The sequence below is a fragment of the Rhinolophus sinicus genome, chromosome 15, assembly GCF_057876585.1.
Source record: "Rhinolophus sinicus isolate RSI-liver-muscle chromosome 15, RSI-T2T, whole genome shotgun sequence".
Taxonomy (NCBI): Eukaryota; Metazoa; Chordata; class Mammalia; order Chiroptera; family Rhinolophidae; genus Rhinolophus; species Rhinolophus sinicus.
Window position 1 is genome coordinate 125,707,673 of NC_142515.1, and position 20,613 is coordinate 125,728,285.

A 20,613-nucleotide genomic window follows, 5' to 3' on the forward strand; every position below is an offset into this window, starting at 1 on the left:
TTAATGGGGACAGAGGTTCAGTTTAGAAAGATGAAACATTCTGCAATTGGATGGTGGTGATGGAGGAGATGATGGTCACACAACAATGTGAATCTACTTAATCCCACTGAAACGTATACGTAAAAATGGTTAAAATGGTATATTTAATGTTGTGCATATTTTACCACAAAAAAAAAAAAGGAAAAGAGATGTCAAAATTTAACTGAGTACTAAGATAAATGACTTGTATACTTTATGGCTAAATGTTTCCTACTGAACAATAAATCATTTAGTCTGCCTCATGTTTTTATTGCCAAAGTTTGGAAATAGATGAATTACCAAAAGTCTTACGAGTGTATCCTGGCAGTAATACACCAGCCACTCCAAATCCCTTTCTCAGATTGAACTAAGAATTAAAAATTATCACAGAAAAAATATTACCCATTAAAATCTCAGAAGCATGTACTAAATTTAAGGACTTATAAATATAACATAATTTCAACTGAAAAACTGTCAAATGTATGAACCTCCCTTAAAAAAATGCATGGTTAAGTTTTCTCATAAGCTCTCCAATACAAGTATCTCTCTGATTGTATGTATGGTGGATCACGAAGAACTAACTAGCAGGTAGAGCTATTTTGTAATGAGTTCTCAGGCAAGTAATTAACTAGACTTACTTTGTAAGAGTGAGGTTTGTAAATGATGAAATTATAAATAAGAACTCCTCACTGATACCGTGTTTCCCCAAAAATAAGACCTAAACGGAAAATAGCCCTAGCATGATTTTTCAGGATGACATCCCCTGAACATAAGCCCTAATGTGTCTTTTGGAGCAAAAATTAATATAAGACCTGGTCTTATTTTCAGGGAAACACGGTAGTAGAAAGATCCCTTTTCTTCCCCCGCTTTCTTCAGCCCCCCCCCCCCCCCCCACTCCGGTTCAAGCCATTGTTTCTCAGTCTAGTTGTGTCCCCATGCTGGTATGAGCCTTGTGCTCCCCCCGCCCCCAGCTGAGGCAGTCAGTTGCCAGTCGTCCATCGGCCACTCATCGCAGTTCACAGCAGTCCACGCCAACCTCTGGCTGCTCATGGCAGCCCAGTTTCAGGGAGAGCCGTCCTTCACAATCTTAGCTGTAGAGGGTGCAGCTCACTGGCCCATGTGGGAATCGAACTGGCGACCTCGGCATTACAAGCATAGCGCTCCAACCACCTGAGCCACCGGGCCAGCCCGAAAAACACCTTTTCTTTCTGAGATTTTTTTGTTGTTATTCTTAGTAACTTTTAAAGTGACTGTTGGAAATTTTTAAATTTATGAAAAGAAAAAAATTCATAAATAGAATTGGTCACTTAGGGGTGTAATAGGGAACCAATTCATTATCCTGAAAAGTGGCAAATTAAGGGAAAGAATCAAACATTTTTCCTGCCTTTACTATATGAACTACTAGGTAAGCAAATAATGATGAGAGAAGTACTTTTTTATGAAAGTACTCAAAGTAATAAATGAAAAAGTAACGAAAGGATTAGAATATCAGAATTTTGTAACCCTCAAAAAATTAACTGCAGGCAGTAAGCATTAATGGAGGCTTATACCACAAAAAAGAGACAACCAGATATTATATGCTTCCCATACTGTTAACAAAGGAATAAAAACTGAGTTTAATTAAGCCTCCAGACCTAGTTACCAATCTTCAGGCATCACAGAGCATGGAGGAACATGCTAAACTGGACCATGAGGATGCAATCAGAAAAATCTAGACTGTGAGGAACTCTACAGGTAAATAGCCCAAGTTTCTCAATAGACAAATTTTAAGGTTAAGAAAGGGATGGAAGGGAACTTACAGATTAAAAGACACTTAAAAGAAATATGTAGTAAGCCATACATTTTCTTAGCATATCTGTATTTCATTATTTTTTATATTTGTATTTTATTTTAAAAAGTAAAAAATAGGACTGCTTTTTAAGAAATTACAATTCTTCTTAAAAATTTGAATCATTAAACACAATCAACTTTCCCCCCAATGTTATACAGAAATTAAAAATACTTACTCCACAATATTCAAGCATGTGAATAATTTCTTCCTCATAAACTGTCTCTGTATAATACTGCTTTTCCAACTCCTTCCAATTAATTGATTTACTCAGCACGCCCTGAAATAACAAACTAAATTAAGAGCAAATCACACCATAGAGCATTTTTTCCCAAATTTTTATTATTACTGTGCAGATAAGAGAACAGCAAGCTCAAGATTTCCTATCTTTAGAAAGGCCTGCTTGTAAGGTTGGACCTTGACTGGAGTCTGGGAACCTGACTAATAAACAGTTCTTTACCCTGATATAAAACTTCTTAAAGGATAAAGTGGGTCTCTGGGCCCAAGGTGCTTGTACAAACAATGTAGTTTCTGGTGAACACCTGCTTTCCTTCTGGAATTTTGGCACATGCTAGGCAGAGGGTGCCTAAGTGACTGACGCCTGAGGAAAACCCTGGACTCCTAGGCCCCAAGCGAGCTGCACTAATGGACTGTCACAGCTCACTGCTGGAGGAATCACACACATCCTGGGAGAGTCCACTGGAAGCTTGGGCCTGGCGTCCCCTGGACTTTGCCCTGTGCACCTTTTCCCTTTGCTGATTCTGTACTGTATCCTTTTGCTGTAAAAAGTCTTAGTCATGCGTACGACCACATGCTGAGTCCTGTGATTCCTTTTAGTGAATCACCAAACCTGGGGGTGATTTTGGGAGCCCCCAAACAATTACCTTTAATCATATATAGCTATCTAAATATTAATTACAATTCAATTACCGTAGTGAAGACCCCAGAAGCTGTGGACCAAGAGAGACATGGAATCAATGGCATGGGCTTAGGCCAATTGGATACCGCTAAGGAAGCCATCTGTAATACGTTAACAGAGTCAGTTAGAGAGCTTTTGTTTAAACTTTCTAGTCATTAAAATAAAAAATATTTAATATTAACAAGCATTCTGTGTAATAGTTGGTGAGATAAAACATGAACACAAAGTCTCTAAACACTCCTGAGAATGTCTAGCAACCTCTTCAAATTTCCCAAATTATAAATTCAACAATGACCTATAACTTCCCCCTTAGAAAGCAATAAAGTATATTAGAAAATTTTAAGTAACCTCAAGACCCTTCCCAGAGAGCTTTTCTACTGGTAAATATAGAGCAAACATGCAGAGATGCAGAGGCTGGGCAGCAGGCAAAGCACACATTACCTGAGTGACTTGCTCAGGTACAGCAAAATGACAACTATAAAATCTCAGATCCTTGAAGTTGATGGAAAGGTGCCAAGAATGTGGTAAACTACAAAGCAGAATATATAACTGATGTAAAATATGTAATGTGTGTGTTTAGAGAAGGGAAAATGAAAGATGGGGTGTTGTTTTCCATATAAAGACGACAGTATGATCAAAGGCAAGATGGTGAGAAAGCAGAGTCTGCTACGGGAATAGCCAGCAGACTTCAGCTTGGCTGGTCGCTGGGGCACAGGTGGCCAGTGGGCCAGGGAGATAGGTAGGGCTGGAAAGATGATCAGGATCAGATGACAGGTCCCTTTTTCTGTAGATACTGGGGAACTAGTAGAGGCCTGAGCAAACAAGTGGCATTTTCAAGAAGTGATTCAAGGAAGCTAAATGACAGTCTTTTATGGGATTGGTTAGAGAGGATGAGATCTGAGGTGGGAAAAACCAGCTAAGAGGCAGTAAGCGGTCCAGGTGCAATTGTAAAGCCCCAACCTATATTATAACAATGGAAACACTAGTAGGTAGGAAAACAAATCCTTTTTCACCCTTCAGTTTTGCTGTCTGGTAGTAGTTGTTTTGAATTTGAGTTAAGTTTTTGAAGCTAATATTATCAGGTTCACTCTTTGGTAATTGCTTTGAGTAAATTTTTGAACTTAAATTTATAATTGAAATGACTTACAACAAACTATATTTTTCTAAGGTACTCAGTGACTAATATGTCCAGGTAATGAACCAGAGCATATTCCTGGCTCTCACTGAATCTACTGCTTCATGGAGCAAACAGATTGCTAAAAAAGTACTAATCACAGTACTGTGAAGTACAATAAGGAGAGGTGAAGTATAGTCTGGAGTAAGTAGGGCTAGGAGTCAGGAAGAGCTTCTCACAGGAAGTAAGCTCTAAATTAGAACCAGAGGAGCAAGCTGTTATTCAGCTGGGTGAAAGGACGTGGACGGGGCACTGGAAGGATGCCAGCACCGGCCTAGCTAGAGCCGGGTGCAACAACAAGCCTGCGGCAGGTTTTAAGCAGAAGAGCAGAGATCAGATTTAGGAAGATCACTACGGACGGTGTGGAGAACAACTGTTAAGAAAAAGATGAATAAGAGAAAAGACTAGAGACAGAGAAACCAATTAGGAGGCTGTTTGAGTACACTCTAGAAGACGAAAGTAAAATAGGCTGGTGGTACTAGGGATAGAGATAAGAGATAAATGAAAAGTATTTTCCAAATTAGCCATTTTTACCAAAAATGAGACATTTATATGTGAACCTTCTGTTAAGTTTATAATCAACATTTAATAAAACATTGAATCTAATACCCGAGATAGACCTGTGGAGTAAGTACAATCAATGTTTAATCGTACAAAAGAATAATATTAATTCATAACTGGAATGAAATTTTAGAATCTGTTTCTGCTTTCACCAAAACTAAAACTAATTCTATACCTAAAATGAAATTTTAAAATAACTAGATTCCCTAGATCTTATAAACATAGTCACAATTAAAAATCAGTTGAATGAAAGGCTTACGTGTCCTCCCATGGATATTCCGGTCATTCCTAGAGGTCCGTAACCCTCCCTCTCTAGCCAGTGCAAGAGAGCTGCAGATTCTAAAACAAGAGCTCCTCCCATCACAAATAGGTCAGACACGTTTTTTAAGCTGGACCTCCTAGCCTCACAAAACAAAAAAGAAAATTATTTTATGTATTTACGTTTTATTAACATATGCAAATTTATAGTAGGCAGACAGACTTCAAGTTTTTCTGTTTTTGAATTTTTATGAATTTATTTGAGGCAAACGACTACATGAAACGGGGAGCAAGATCTCAAGTGCTCCCCAAGGTTTTCTTTTAAAGGACCAGATTGCTAAGTAAAACAATGGACTAAGTTGATGGAATTAGAGTGCTACTATACTAATACTGTTTGACATAGTATTAATCACCTAAAACTTAGTTTTACAAGTTATATCTGCTCAAAAGCATATAATCTTTATTGAATTTCAACTATTTAACTATTTTGAAGTTCGGAAAAGAAAATCTTATTTATTTGATGGCACTTTAAAAAAGCTGTTAAAATATTTGTGGGAAAATAATATTTCTATATTGCAAATTTTTAGTTAAGTTACCACTATTGATCTAAGTCCTTTGAAAGGACTTAATACAATAGAACTTAAAGCATAACATTTTTTAAAAAGCAATGTGAAAGATTTAACCTAATACTAGGCTCATGTATTACCATAATCTTAAGTTCGTTGCTTGTTGTCACAAAAATACTTAAGTTATAAATATAATACAATATTGGAAAAATAAATTTTTATAAAAATACATGTTTTAATTTAAAGAAAGACCAATTCAACTGGAAATTTTTGTTTTTAGAAACTGCTTTTATATGAAAGTACTTTTCCTTATAGGAAGTACTTAAACACGTTTTTAGATTCCAGAACCATTGTTATATATTAGTAAGAAACAATATTATTTTATTACTAAAGTGACCAAGTTAGAATCTGTTTTTCAAAATTTAATTCATATAAAAACATACATAATTGGCTACTGGATAAAATCTTGTTACACTGTACAAAAATTCATTTTATCAATGGTTATTTATGTCTACGTAGAATAATTATATGCAAACATCCAGGTGGCACCTAAATGCCAAGTTAACAACAGAATTCTCGCCCACTGTCCTACCACATCCTCTCAGAACTCTAAGCCCGTAAGGCAGGGTTTCTCTTTATGGAAACTATGCTATCTTATGTCAAAATAGATCACGCTCATGCTTCATCCAAAAAGAGCCCTTTTACCCTTCTGTTTGTTTCCTGTCCTCATTCCAATTTTCTACTTATGATCACATAATTCCCGATTATTCATTTTGACCGGGTATGGAAGTTTGAATTCTCAGGTCCACTTCAGTTTGTTCTTTTATACAGAAGTTACTGATGTGAGGTCAATATAACTATGGACCCAGTCTCAAATTATTTAACCACTTTTGATGAAAACAGGGTTAAGATGACATTAAAATAATTGTTTATTATTATTTAAATTGCAAGCCATTTCTTTCTTATGATGAATTATTTTAGAAAAATCAAATACATTGGAGCATTATTATATTTCTTGGGTACATAATGTGACAGGATATTTTATAAACATTAAAATTCTTACAATAATTCTGCAATGGAAACATTATATAGTATTCCCACTATGTAAATGAGGTAACTCATAGTTTGGCCAAGGTACTACAATTAGCAAATGACAAGTTACAATGCTAACTTATGTATGTATGTATGAAGCCAAAGTCAAGAGTGTTTCCATTAAACAATTTTTCTCCTCACTACAACACAATAAACTCTTTTTGGTTTTTAAACACCTGTAGACAGGGTAAAAATGACACACCTAGTTCTGAATTCAGAGCTTGATTCCAGAGTAAGAATTCTTGAACTATTTAGCCTGGACTTTTAATTTCTCACAAGGTTTTACAAAATTTATTCTAAATCTACCTAATCACAGGCTACAGATTTGCCTCCGCCCCACCCCACTTTCATTTATATACCTGTTTTATGACATGACCACACAGACACTAACTCTACCTCCATCACTTTCCAAATTCCTTACGTAACTTCTCCACTTGCAGGCCTAACAAACATCACAAATATGTCCAAGTCAGAACTTCTGATTTTCTACCAACAATATCCAATTTATCAACAAGTCTTATCTTTCACCTTCTAAATTATAGCTCAAATCCATTAGAACTTTGTTGCATCTACATTGCCACCCCCTTAAAGTTGCTCTTTCTTCCCCCAGCATTATTGCACTAACTTCCTATTTGATTTCTCTCGCCCCTTTTGGGGGTAAGAATTCTGCTACTCTTGCCCCAATAAGCTAAAACAAGCCCTTGAAAACATAAATAAGATCACTCCTATGCTTAAAATCTTCCAGAGATTCCCCACTGTACTTAAAGTTTGAATCACGGTGGCTCTTCTTAATCTAGTCCTTGCCTACCTTTCTCATCTCACTGGCACGACTCTCTCACCTGGTGCTTCCATTGGGCTTGTCATTTACTCTTTCTTCTCTGAGGCTGACCTTCCTCCAGGTCTTCACCTTGGTGGCTCCTTCTCATTATATCATGTCCTCATACCTAATATTGCTCCAACCCTGTACCCACTCTCTATACTCTTTATCCCAGTTTATTTTCTTCACTGCATTAATAAATATCTGAAATTATCTTATTATTTTTATCTATCTCCCACACTAGAAAAGAAGCTCTAATGAAGTCTTTTTGTTGCTGTCTTCCCAGTGTTTGGGGTCAGATATTTATTGAATGAATCAAAATTAAACACAATGTAGATTACAGAAATGCAAAAAAATGCCTTCAAAGTTCAGCATTTTATAAGACCAGGAAGAGAAAGTTTACCTTCAGATTACCTACATTATGCATTGCAAGAATAAAAAGAGTGTTTAATTTCACAAGTAAATACTTTAAAAAGGGAAATGTTTTATCATTTCTTCAGTTAAAGTTTTACAAATAAAATATATTGACAGCCAATTAAAATATTTGTATCTTTATCAGATATTTAAAATGAAAAAAGCTTAAAATAAAAATTTAAGTTAACATTCCTAATATTGTATCCCAATAACACTTGGAGACTAAATTTATAAATGGTTAACCAAAGACTACCAAAAATTTTAATATTGCTGAAAATTCAGTATAAAGACTGCAAAAACAAAGGTGGACATATACTTACATTTGGTCCTTGGGTTTCCTGCAGCCATTTAAGAATGTGGGTCAAAGAGAAAGTTTTAAAATAATTAAATATACTCTGTATTTCAAAACACATTAAACAAAAAAACTGAAGTTGAAGACAATTTGATACTAAAGTAACTGTTTCCTAGTTATCTCAAATGTGCTGTTTAGAAGTTCTCAGGCTTTTCAACTTAATTATTATTTTTCTTTTTTTAAATGGCTTTACTGAGATATAATCACATACCACACAATTTACCCATTTAAAGCGTACAATTTAGTGTTTTTAGTATATTCATAGCTGTTTAATCTTCAACTTAATTTTAAAATAAAGTTTATTTTTTTTATATTTGTATGTTTATTATAGAAAACCTGGAGAATACAGAAAGGCTTATTAGAAGTAAAACTACTTTATCTACAGACTATATTAATATCTTGGTGTATTTCCAGTATTTTTCCTTTTGCAGCTTTTTAAATAAATTTTGTTTTTAGGTTTTTTGCATACCTAGGTCATACCATAGGTTTATACCCTGTTTTTACATTATAAATAGTTTTCATATATTACTGTAAACTTTTTAATAACTAATTGTTAAATTTTACTAAATGCTTATTATTTACCAGGTACTGTTCTAGACAGTATTAACTATTTAATACGCTGAATAACCTAAGGGATTGTTCACATTACCATTAGGTACTAAAGATTAAGTAACAGGTCCAAGGTCATACAGGTAGTAAGTGGTACTAAAGGTTAAGTAACAGGTCCAAGGTCATACAGATAGTACGTGGTAAAGCAATAAACGTAACAAAATCAGTTGCATAATATTCCAATATTATGAACCACAGTTTTCTCAACCATTTTTCTATTGTTGGACATTTAAGCTATTTCTAATGTTTTACTATTATTATAAATAAAACTAAATAACTTTTCTCTTTTCTATCATTTTTCTCTTTCCTAAGTAATTTATCCTTAGAATAAATTTCCCAGAATGAAAATCACTGTCAAGGGATGTCAGATTTTTTTTTAAGGGTCTTGATGAATATGGTAAAAATGCTTTCCCAAAGGGTTGAACTGATATTCAGTCACCAGTAATGAGAGTGTCCATTTCTCAACAGCCTTATGGTTACTGTTTTATTTTTTTTAATCTTTGGTAATTGTTGCTTTAACTTTACATTTCTCTTATTACCAGCATTGTTGAGCATTTCTTTATATCTGTGCATCAGTTTCGTTTCTTCTTCTGCGTATAGTCTGACGTCATCGTGAAAATTAAGTTAAGAACTGTTCTAAACCTCAACTGATACTTAAATGTAAAAATGCATTTAAAACATGAGGGTTTCCTTAATAGCAAACATTTACCTTATTAATATTGAAATCCAGCATAAGTCTGACAGAAAACAGAAGTATAATTTATTTTTATTATACAATAGAAGCACAATCCTTACTTTGTTTTTTAAGGCATGAAACAATTTTTTACTTCATTCTTGCTTCTTAAGTGTTTTCTGAACTGATTACTAAATTTAACTAATTTAGAAAAATCGGCTACTATCTATCATTCCTTTTGATGATTTGTATAAATAAATAAAAGATTTCTAGGTATCACAAAAGGATATAATAAGGGTTTTCTAACAACAAAGAAGCCATCCGGGCTTCTTTAATCATAGGACGAGCCATCAATGTTCGTCGTCTCCAGTAATGCTAAGGAAAGAAAACATGACAGACATAAAAAATACAATAACCACATCTGTTAATGGGGAGTATGCTGTCAAATCAGAGATTAGATTTACAATAAAGTCTTACATGATCTCCTGTTCCAGCAAGATGAATGCATACGGGTCTGTATTTGCTATTCCATTCTTTAGGCACAATAAATTGGAACCTGTTTAAAATAAAACACATCAGTGAATTCTCTTTAAAAAACTTTTAATGCAAACTTTCAATTCTTAGAAGTTTCATAATTAAATTATATAGGAGAAAAATCATTCATAATTTTGACATTCAAATTGTAATTGACTAATTAATGTTTGCCTAAAGGTACCAGAGATACTGCAAATTTGCTTTATGTAGGATAGTAAAATATTCAATTACAATATAAACACAGAATTTATTGTAATTATTTTTTACCTTGTTCAATACCACAACTTTCAAAATGCATAATGAAATGTTCTTATTTTATTAAAACATAAATGTATATGGTTAAGTTTTAGAAAACACCTGTAGCTGCATTCTCAGGTAACATAAACTGGAATTCTGAGCTTACTTTGGGCAAGTGACAATATCACTAGTTATCTATTGCCAATAAACTGTTGAATAGAACATAGATAAATACATTTAGGATGGTTTCAATGATTATTTCTGCTTTGTGCTCATGGGAACGAACTCTTAATTTTCAATCTCCTAATGAAAACTATCAATATCAACACTCTCCCTCGTCTTGCACAATCAACATTGTCCTGCTTCTTGATATTTTGAAGATTTGGGGGAAATGGAAACATTAAAAAAAGGTTTTCTGCAGAAAGCTGGACATCTTTGTGATTATTTGTGCTTTCCTCTTGTCCATGTCCTCCTTTATCTCTTATCCCAATCTTATCTTAAAGTATATTTTGTATGATGTAAGTCTAGCAACCTCTGCTTTCTTCTGTTTCCATTGTATGGAATATATTTTTCTATCCCTTCACTGTCACTCTGTTTATGTTCTTACATCTGAAATGAGTCTCTTATAGCCAGCATAGAGTTAGGTCTTCTTTTTTTTTTATCCCAGCCATTCCATGTCTTTTGACTGGAGATTTTAGTCCATTTACATTTTAAATTATTGATAACCATGGAGTTACTACATCCATTTCGTTAATTATTTTCTGGCTGTTTTATAAGTCTTTTGTTTCTTCCGTCTTACCTTTTTCTCTTTGTGATTTGATGGCATTATGTAATGATATGCTTATATTCTTTCTTTTTTTGTTCATATATTATAGATTTTAGTTTTGTGGTTACCAGTAGACTTATACAAAACACCTTATATTTATAACAATATATTTTAAGCTGGTAACAACTTAAGTTCAGATGCATACTAAAGCTCTTTAATTTTACTTTCCTCTCACCCCATGTGTAATGGGAATAATGCTAAGTAATTACTGTAGTTAATGTTAAGTAATTTCAAATAATATGGCATTGATATTATAATTTTAAATGAACACAATCAACTTACTACTTTAACTTTCTGGATAAAAGTGCTTACCTTGCAATAACAGATTCAATGGGCATGATATCAGGCACATAGTGGGACATAGGAGAAACAAAGTGTCCATCTAGTATCTTACAGTCGGACTGATCTTCAATCTAAAAGAAAAGCAAAACCAAGATGAATACATGTAGACTAAGATATCTTGATCTATCACAGATGTTTTTCTATACCACCATTCAATTAAAAACTTTTTTTCAGTGCCTACTATGCATCCTTGTTGCCCAACTCTGCTTTCTAAAGGCCTGGTTCCCATTCATACAGATTCCTTTTCCTTCTATATCCTTTAATACAGTTTAGTTGGCAAAGTAAACTATAAATAAACCTCATGTATACAATGATATGCAGTAACTCCAAATATTATAAAATACTAGCTACAAAAATTTAACAATAGGAAACATAAGAACAATTTACAAATTGTGAAAAATAATTTACTGCAATCACATAAGGGTTGATATCAAATATTTAGAATGGCTCATTTTCAAGCAATCTATTGATATAATAAATCATGTCAACACATTAAGTAAGAAGAAATGTGACATTTACATATATAGCAAAGGCATTTGTTAATATTCATACCTAAACTTTTTTTCCATCAAATAGTTTTTCTTTTCTTTTAAGTAAAGAAAAATCTATCTCGCCAACAGTCAAAATTAAATGAGCAGTAAAACACTACATATTTTCATTAAAATCAGAAACAAAAAACCGTGTCTGTCGACGCTATATACATCCAGCTTTACCTAAAGACAAGTTCTAGCCAATTGTGTCAATATCATTTTTTAAATAGTCCACATTTTTTGCAAATGATATAAAATGCTACTTTATTACGAAGTAAATTTTCATAATTTTGACATATTTTTAATCGTTTATTAGGTTTTATTAGTCTATCTCTTATTTCTGAATCAATATCATGCTATGTTGATCATGCTGCAGCTTTATAAGACCCATTGATATATGACTGAACTAGTTTTTACTTATCACTCTTCCTTTTCAGGTATTCCCGATGTGATTGTATGCTCATGCTCTTCCCAAAATAATCTTAGGATACTTTCATGGACCGAACTCCTTTTTTGGTTTGTTTTAAACGAAGCAAGAAGATTTCTTAGAAAAGGATAGTATACTCTCATGATAGCAAGAGCGGGCAGCCTCGGAGAAGCGCAGCTGCCTGGACCTAAATCCTAGATTAAATATTTTAATTGGGATTGCACTACATTTACCAAACATGGTAAGGAGACCTAACATGTATATTAAGAAAGTTTTAATCCAACAAGTCTTTAAGTTTTAGTAAGCTTTGTGCTTGCTAGTATAGTTTTAAAGTTTTCTTCTCATGTATTTTAGAAGAATAAGCTATTGATAAAGGAGGCAGCAAAAACTAATGTGAAAGGGAAAAATAATTCAACAGATAGTGTTGGGATAATAGGCAATTTGGTAAGAAAAAAAACAATTTTGGAGCCATACATAATATAGATTTAAAAATTAAGCAAGCTATAATTCAACAACAAAGACAACCCAATTAAAAACGGGCAAGTAATATTTCATAGCTATTTCTCCAAAGATGATATACAAATGGCCAATGAGCCCATAAAAATGTTCAACATCATAGTCATTAGGGAAAGGCATATCAAACTCACATACATTTCATATCCATAGGACAAATAATAATGAGAACATAGTGAAATTGAAACCTTTGTACACTGCTAGTGGGAATGTAAATGGTACATTTTGGAAAATAGCTGCAGTTTGTCAAAAAGTTAAACATGGCATAACTATATCAGCCCGCAATGTCACTCCTAGATATATACCCAAAATAACTGTAAACATATATCCACAAAAATACTTGTACGTTAATGTTCACAGCATATTATTCATAATAGTTAAAAAAGTAGAAACAACTCAAATATCCATAAACTGATAAATGGATAAATAAAATGTCCTATTTCCAAACAATGGAATATTATTTAGTCATAGAAAAATAAAGTTCTGTACATGCTACAACATGGATGAACCCTGAATATTTGCTACGTGAAATAAGCCAGACACAAAAGGCCACGTATATGATTCCATTTATATGAAATGTCCAGAATACGTGAATCCACAGAGAAAGCAGATTAGTGACTGCCAGCAGGTGGGAGGCTGGGGAAATGAGAAGTGACAACTAATGGGTACAGAGTTTCTTTCTGGAGCAATAAAAATGTTCTGGAATGAGACAGTGATAGTGGTGATTGTTGCATGTTTTGGGAATATAATAATAAAAACAACAACACTGAATTGTATGCTTTTAAAGCATGAATGTTATGATATATGAATTATATTTTGATTTTTGAAAACAGAGAGAGTGAGAGAGAGAGAGGTGGTGGGGAGAGGAAGAAAATCTGTAAGAATGCATTCCAAAATCTTAACAATAACACTTTCTTGGGAAGGAAATGGATATATGGTTGGTGGTGGAAAGTGGCAGAAATTAAGATTGTTTTGATTTTTACTTGGTATGCTTTAAATTTATTTTAAAGCCTATGATTTTTTTACAGAGAAAAATAGAAATAGTAAAATTTGAGGGAGAAATGTTCTAAATCCAGAAGATACAGAAGGAACCATTAGATGGTGGTGAGATTCCCAATTAAAATTGTTTTTAGTGGTGTAACACTTTTCAAAAATGAAATCTTCTAAAGATATCCAATACATAAAAGAGATGAAAGTAGAGATACTTTGGTTGAGGACAGTGAGGGATATGAAGGCCACACATTTGTACTCCCTCCCCCAAAATACCCCTAGTATCCAATGACATAAACCTAGAAATATTTTACAGAAAAACATATGGTTGCTTAAAAACAAATCTATTTCAAATACATTAAGTTCACAATGTTGACAATAGGTTCTGTGACTTTAAGTGAAAGAGTGTATAAGGAAACCCATTTTACCATAGGCTAATTGATATAAACATGCACTGACTCTCCAACTAGAGTGCTTCCCTATGTTACTTACAATTCATCCGAAATAGTGAACAATATAACCCTCCTGAGTCTAAAGATTAAAAAATGAGGCTCAAAAAGATCCAGCCCTAAATATTTTCTTATCTTTTACTCAAGTACTAAATATATGCTCCCAAATATACATGAATATAATTATTATAAACATGCAGTTAGGATACACGTAGCATTTAAAAGTAATAGATGAAAAGTCTATACTGTACCAATGTTTTAGTGTTTATTGTTATAGTACTCTTAACATTCAACCTTTTCTTGCCACATATTTATGTCAAATTAGAATTTAATCTGAATACCTTGTCAATGTATACTGGATAATCACTTGAAACCAGATTCTGACATCTTTCTCGATTTCCAATCATCTTTCTAAATTCAAAGAGTCTGTTAGGGGGGAACAAAAGGAAAAAAATCAGTATAACTATTATACTGAGACTGATGAATAGTGATTAAAAATTAGCAAGTCCAGTTAATAAGACATGTTAAAATTTAATTTTAATCATCAGAGAAAAAGATTAGACTGTTGGTTTTTTGCAAGCTGGACATTTTATCTCAGGTAAAAATTAGAAATATCGTTTAGAAAGTAATTAACATAGATAGGACTCAAAATTAAAAGCACCAATCTTGAAATTTTATTTTCTTAAATCCAGATATTCCCATGAGCTAAATGGTAGTATGTTCCAGCTTTATAGTCATTACAAATTCAATTTACCCAAGAATGCTCAGTCCCTGGAAACTCTAATCAACTTAAAAATTATTAAAGGTAAAAAAATCTTGTTTATATTTTTGGAGAATTCTTTATTTTTACAACTGAATTACTTTTAAAATAGTTCAAATTAGAAGACTTAAATTAGAGAAATAATTAAGAGAAAATGAAATCATTTCATTTTTATATAGTTTAATACTTAATTTTCCAATCATTTTACATTTCTAGTAGAGGGCTTTAAAACTGAAATAAAATTTTAAATGTTTACTAAAATAATAAACTCAGAACAAGCATTTAGAAAAAAAATGCTTACTTTTTGAGATCCTCTGGCCTTCCCCATCCTCTGATAAAAAGTTTTGTGAGGAGAAGTTTCCGGTATAGAACATCTAACTTGCTCACACCCATTAGTAGTAAATCAACATCTGTGAAACAAAATTTTAAATTATTTTATTTTAGCAGGTCAACTTTCTAACCATCTCTTTAAATATCAGGTAAAAATTAAAAACTGATCTACTCTCTTAGCAACTTTCAAATATACAATATTGTTAACTAGAGTTACCACGCTATATATTACATCCCCAGCACTTATTTATCTTATAGACCTTAAAAGTACTCATCACAAGAAAAAAAATTGTAACTATGTGAGGTGATGGATGTTAACCAAACTTACTATGGTGATCATTTCACAATATATACATATATCAAATCATTATTTTATACACTTTAAACTAATGCAATGTTTTATATCAATCATATTTCAGAGAAACTGGGAAGAAAAATTAAATATTGAGATTAAACTATGAACCTTGAATTTATTCTTTTGGTAATAAGATACAAGACAAAGGGGGAAAAAAAAAAAGAACTGGGATGAAAGAAAAAGATTAAAGAGAGCCCTGAGCTTCGCTAAGCTATGAATTCTACTAGGACAGAATCTCCCCACGCTCAGCACAGTGACTGACAGAAAACACTCAGTATTTGCTGGATAACTATATTAGTGGCTAAAAGAAAAAAATAGAAACAAACAAAAATAGTAGTGTCAAATACACAATACTGTACTATTTGCCAGGCACCATTCTGAAAACTACACACACACACAAGTTCACATTTAAGCCCCACAAAAACTGTATGAAGAAGGATCTATTATCCAAGATAAAGAAACTGAGGCCCAGAGAAGGTAGATGATTTACCTAAGGTTACACAGGCAAGTGGGAGACAGAACTAAGACTGAACCCAGGCACATAGCTCAAGGTCTAACTACTACTCTACACTGCCTACTACTCTGCATGAAAGGTAATAATTAATACTACTACTTGTGTATCTCTTATATTTCCCAAATATTTCTAAGGTCTTCTCCCTCCCCTTCACGCGCCCCCCCCCACCCCCCCATATATCTACCTCTGTCTTTTCAGACTGAATGGTGTAGTTTTGATTTGTGGGCAAACCCTGATTCAGCTTCAGAGTTTATTCTATTTAGAAAAATGAGAAATGAAAATATGTATTTCCATCAATGAGACTTAATAATACTTATCTATTACTTTGAATGTTTTTTTGGAACCAGCACTTATATTTTTGCTCTGATTTGTAACAAACTACAAGGTTAACTTAATGCTTTTCTTTGTTTGCATAGGTGTACAATCTAACTCCATCAATTAGGCTGACACTTCACTGTTTTTATATCTGGAGCAGCAAAACCACATTATACTGTCTCTCACAAATATCAGGACCAAGAACAAACATTTACTAGAAATGTACTTGTTAGGCAATACACTTTAGCCAAAGTATGGTATTTAGTGGTTGTTTTTTTTTTACTACCATCCACCTCTCTTTTTCCCAATTTCCATGTGTTACTCAATTTTACTATAGATAAAAATTTGGTTTTGGCATAATGCTAGGGAAAAAAAACATAATGCATATCCAGCTTATTATACTATATATACCTACCACTATATATAAACTGGTGTTCTGATTAGTAGACTCCTATGAATTATCATTAATCAGTTCACCATAGCTAAACCATTCGTGGACGGCCTAATAGAAACTTAAGTTTCTGAACTTTGAAGAATGAATATCACTTTTTTTCATTCATGCAACAAGTATTCAGTGCTTACTATAAGCCAAGCCCCATGCTACAAGATGATTAGGGCACACTTTTGCTCTCATGGATTTCAGTGGAGGAAAACAAATTATTGAAAAAAAATAAGCAAGCATAGATGACGTTATAATGAAATTATAATATAATAAGCCAATATGATGAAGAACAGAGGGCTCCTTTGATAGTCAAAAAAAAAAAAGCCTCACTTAACCAAAGAGGTGCCCTTTAAACCAAGACCTACATGACAAGAAGAACAGTCAAGTTTTTTAATTGCAAATCTCATTAAAATCACACACATCCTGAAGTCTACTCATGTACTACATACGTTCCAATGAAAATTTTTAAAAATTATCTAGTCAGTGGGTAAAGCATAGGTACAGATAATATATATTAGTCTCTTCTTTGTGATTCAGAAATGCTCACTGCAACATTTTCAAATTAGAACAATATAGAAATATATATGTGTAGATATATATATTAAAATAGGAAAAATAATCTTATTACCTCTAATTCTATTTTTCAGAGCTATTTAGTAGTAATAGCTTGGGTTCTCTTCTTTCTGACCTTTTTCTTATTGATGTTACTTATTTACCTTCACACACTTTAAAAAATTTACATGAGTTATGTAACACATTTTTGGCAGAATTCAGACAGTATAAAAATATACAGAATAAACTTGAGAAGTCTAAGCTTCCTCTCCTCCAAAAAGGTAACCTTTGTTAATCTGTATACCTGTCAGCCCTTGTTCTATCCATTTACATATGTGCACATATTTTAGAGGTTTTTGGTGTTTTTAAACCCAGAAGAGACGTACTGTTATTTGTATTTTGCCATTGCTCTTCCTCATCTTGCTTATTTATAACTATTGGCAAAGCTCTTTCAATTTCATTTTTTTCTATTAATAGGTGTTTAGCCCCTTTATATTCATTATTATGATAATCTTTTGGCTTTAGTCCTTTTTTGGTTTTATTGATTCTTTAGTTTTTAATTTTTTTACATTTGAGTGTATATAAATTTGAAAGAGTTATATTTAAGGTGTGTTATATCATAATGGCTAAGAACATACACATTAGGGGCAAACTCCCTGGGTTGAATTCTTTACAATATGACTGTGCAAGTCACTTATCCTTTTTGTAACTCACCTGTAAAATGGTTTAATGACAGCACTTACCTGTTAGGATTGGTATGAGAATTAAATGAGTTATTATATATGAAACTTTTAAACCGCACTTTGCAAATTTAAGTGCTATACCTACTAATAATAGCAACAATATTACCAATTAGCCTTATAACTTTAATACCTAAACTTGTATTTCCATGTTCTACAGTCTTATTAACTCCTGCTGATAAATAATGACAGATACTTGTTCCCTTTTCCCTACCACCTGATTTTTTTTAATGTCCCCCCCCTTCTTCTGCCTCTCCCCAACCCCACTCCAGTTCAAGCCATTGTTTCTCAGTCATCTTAGCTGTGGAGGGCACAGCTCACTGGCCCAGGTGGGAATCGAACCGGTGACCTCGGCATTAGGAGCACGATGCTCCAACCACCTGAGCCACCAGGCTGGCCCCCCTACCACCCAATTTTAGTGGACATTTTTCACAGCTTATCTTTATATACCTTTAAATATGCCTATATCTGTAGTCTCTGATTTATCACCTTTAAATGGTATTTCTGACACTGTGAAAGATGAGGAAATCTGTATATTTCAGTACTTTCCACGTTCTCTCTCTTTTATGCTTCTAACTCTCATAAATTTTATCAATTCTGTGTTGTTAGAGGTTATATTTATATTCTTATTCTTAGAGATGGTTATATTCAGTGATCATTACCAATCCTTTTGCAGTAAATGGAAAATAAACAACAAAAACATCAACAGGAACCAAAAAGAATTCTTAAGAACATTAATAGATACTTCAGAGGGGTTTGCGGTAAGAATATTTTAGAGTAACTTACTGTATTAACTAACTAAACAAACAGAAAATACATAGCATAAAGATATAAAGAAAATAAAAACTCCCAGCATTTGATAAAATTCAGCCTACAGAAATAATAAAATCCAAGAGAGTCAAAAAGTATTAGAACTTAATTATACAATAAGTGGTACCAGGGCAATTGGTTATCCACATGGAAATAATTTAAATTAAATCCCTACACCTTATAGTAAATACACAAAAAAATTCCATGTGGATTAGGCTTAGAGAGCTAAACCTAAAAAGCAAAACTATAAACATTTAGAAGACTACACGAGAGGCTATAGTCCTCTGAAGAGGACAAAAGCAAAACTCAATTGTAAAAAATCTGTACATGGGCCGGCCCAGTGTCTCAGGCAGTTAGAGCTCCATGCTCCTAACTCCAAAGGCTGTGGGTTCGATTCCCACATGGGCCAGTGGGCTCTCAACCACAAGGTTGCCAGTTCAACCCCTTGAGTCCCGCAAGGGATGGTGGGCTCCGCCCCCTGCAACTAAGATTGAACACGCACCTTGAGCTGAGCTGCCTCCCAAATGGCTCAGTTGGTTGGAGTGCGGGCTCTCAACCACAAGGTTGCCAGTTCGATTCCTCGCCGGTTCGACTCCCGCAAGGGTTGGTGGGCTATGTCCCCTGCAACTAGAAACAACAACTGGACCTGGAGCTGAGCTGCGCCCTCCACAACTAAGACTGAAAGGACAACAACTTGACTTGGAAAAAGGCCTGGAAGTACACACAGTTCCCCAATAAAGTCCTGCTCCCCTTCCCCAATAAAAAAAAAAAATGTACACAATAAATTAAAAAAAAATCTGCATGTATTCATTTATTTGCTATTTCTAATAAAAAATATTCTTAAGATTCCCTTAAAATAGTCTAAAAATTTCAACATGTTTCAAACCTCAAAGTACTTTAAAAGTTAATCCAGAAATTAGAATAGCATAAGCTTCCAAATGGCTTATACTTACAAATGATAAAATACATTTTTTGGTTTATTTTAACCATTTCACAAGAGTATAGTCAATTTTTAATTATAGTCAAAATTTAGTGTTAACAATGGAGAAACGTAGATATTCTTTAAAAATAGATTTCCATAATTTTTTTCTATTTAGTTGATTTGCATTGCTAATCATAGAGGGGAAATCCTGTTCTTAATTTTTATGGCAATGGTTAAAATCTTTATGTGTTCTTACTTACACCTATCAACTCTCATTTTCAGTTTATTGTATGGCGGGGGGACAGAACTAAGAATCCCTTCACCTTAATGTACCAACCTCTTAAATGACTCTCCTTCACTGAACAATTTTTACAGAATTTTAATGAAATTATATACTAAGTTTTCCTCAATTACACATTTCTACGTATTTTGCAACCAACTGATATTCTTATATATTAATACATAATTTGTTGAACAATGTTTGGCTATTGCCTAATGAAGTCCAATTACCTTAAGCATTATCCTATGAAATACGAACACCCAGACCCGAACTACCAGGAAACAGCTATCATGAAAAGCTATATCACTTGAACTTTTGGAGCGGTTTAAAGATGGTATAGAAAGGGAAAGCTTGGAATGTTTTCCCAAGTGAAGATTTAGGTGTTCACTACAGTTTGTAGTAGTTGTTGCTGTTCATGTAAATTTTTTTTAAAACTTAAGTAAAACTTAAAAATGTACAAGTCG

General features: G+C 33.3%; 1 protein-coding gene across 7 annotated transcripts in view; it reads right to left on the minus strand.

Moving 5' to 3' along the window:
• ABHD18 (abhydrolase domain containing 18) overlaps positions 1-20,613 on the minus strand; it is a 38,022-nt gene that overhangs the window by 6,958 nt on the left and 10,451 nt on the right. For 4 of the 7 annotated variants that reach the window (XM_088792617.1, XM_074338536.2, XM_088792618.1 and 1 more), the window contains 9 exons: positions 15,191-15,299; positions 14,471-14,555; positions 11,191-11,291; positions 9,759-9,837; positions 9,570-9,656; positions 7,968-7,993; positions 4,760-4,898; positions 2,777-2,866; positions 2,025-2,126 (listed from right to left, as the gene is read on the minus strand). In XM_088792617.1, the coding sequence (XP_088648743.1) occupies positions 2,025-2,126; positions 2,777-2,866; positions 4,760-4,898; positions 7,968-7,993; positions 9,570-9,656; positions 9,759-9,837; positions 11,191-11,291; positions 14,471-14,555; positions 15,191-15,282 (801 nt within the window). In that variant the 5' untranslated portion in view covers positions 15,283-15,299. Of the gene's footprint in view, positions 1-2,024; positions 2,127-2,776; positions 2,867-4,759; positions 4,899-7,967; positions 7,994-9,147; positions 9,205-9,569; positions 9,657-9,758; positions 9,838-11,190; positions 11,292-14,470; positions 14,556-15,190; positions 15,300-19,449; positions 19,588-20,613 lie in introns of those variants that run through there. The other 3 variants (XM_074338537.2, XM_074338538.2, XM_074338540.2) reach the window with 3 other exon arrangements.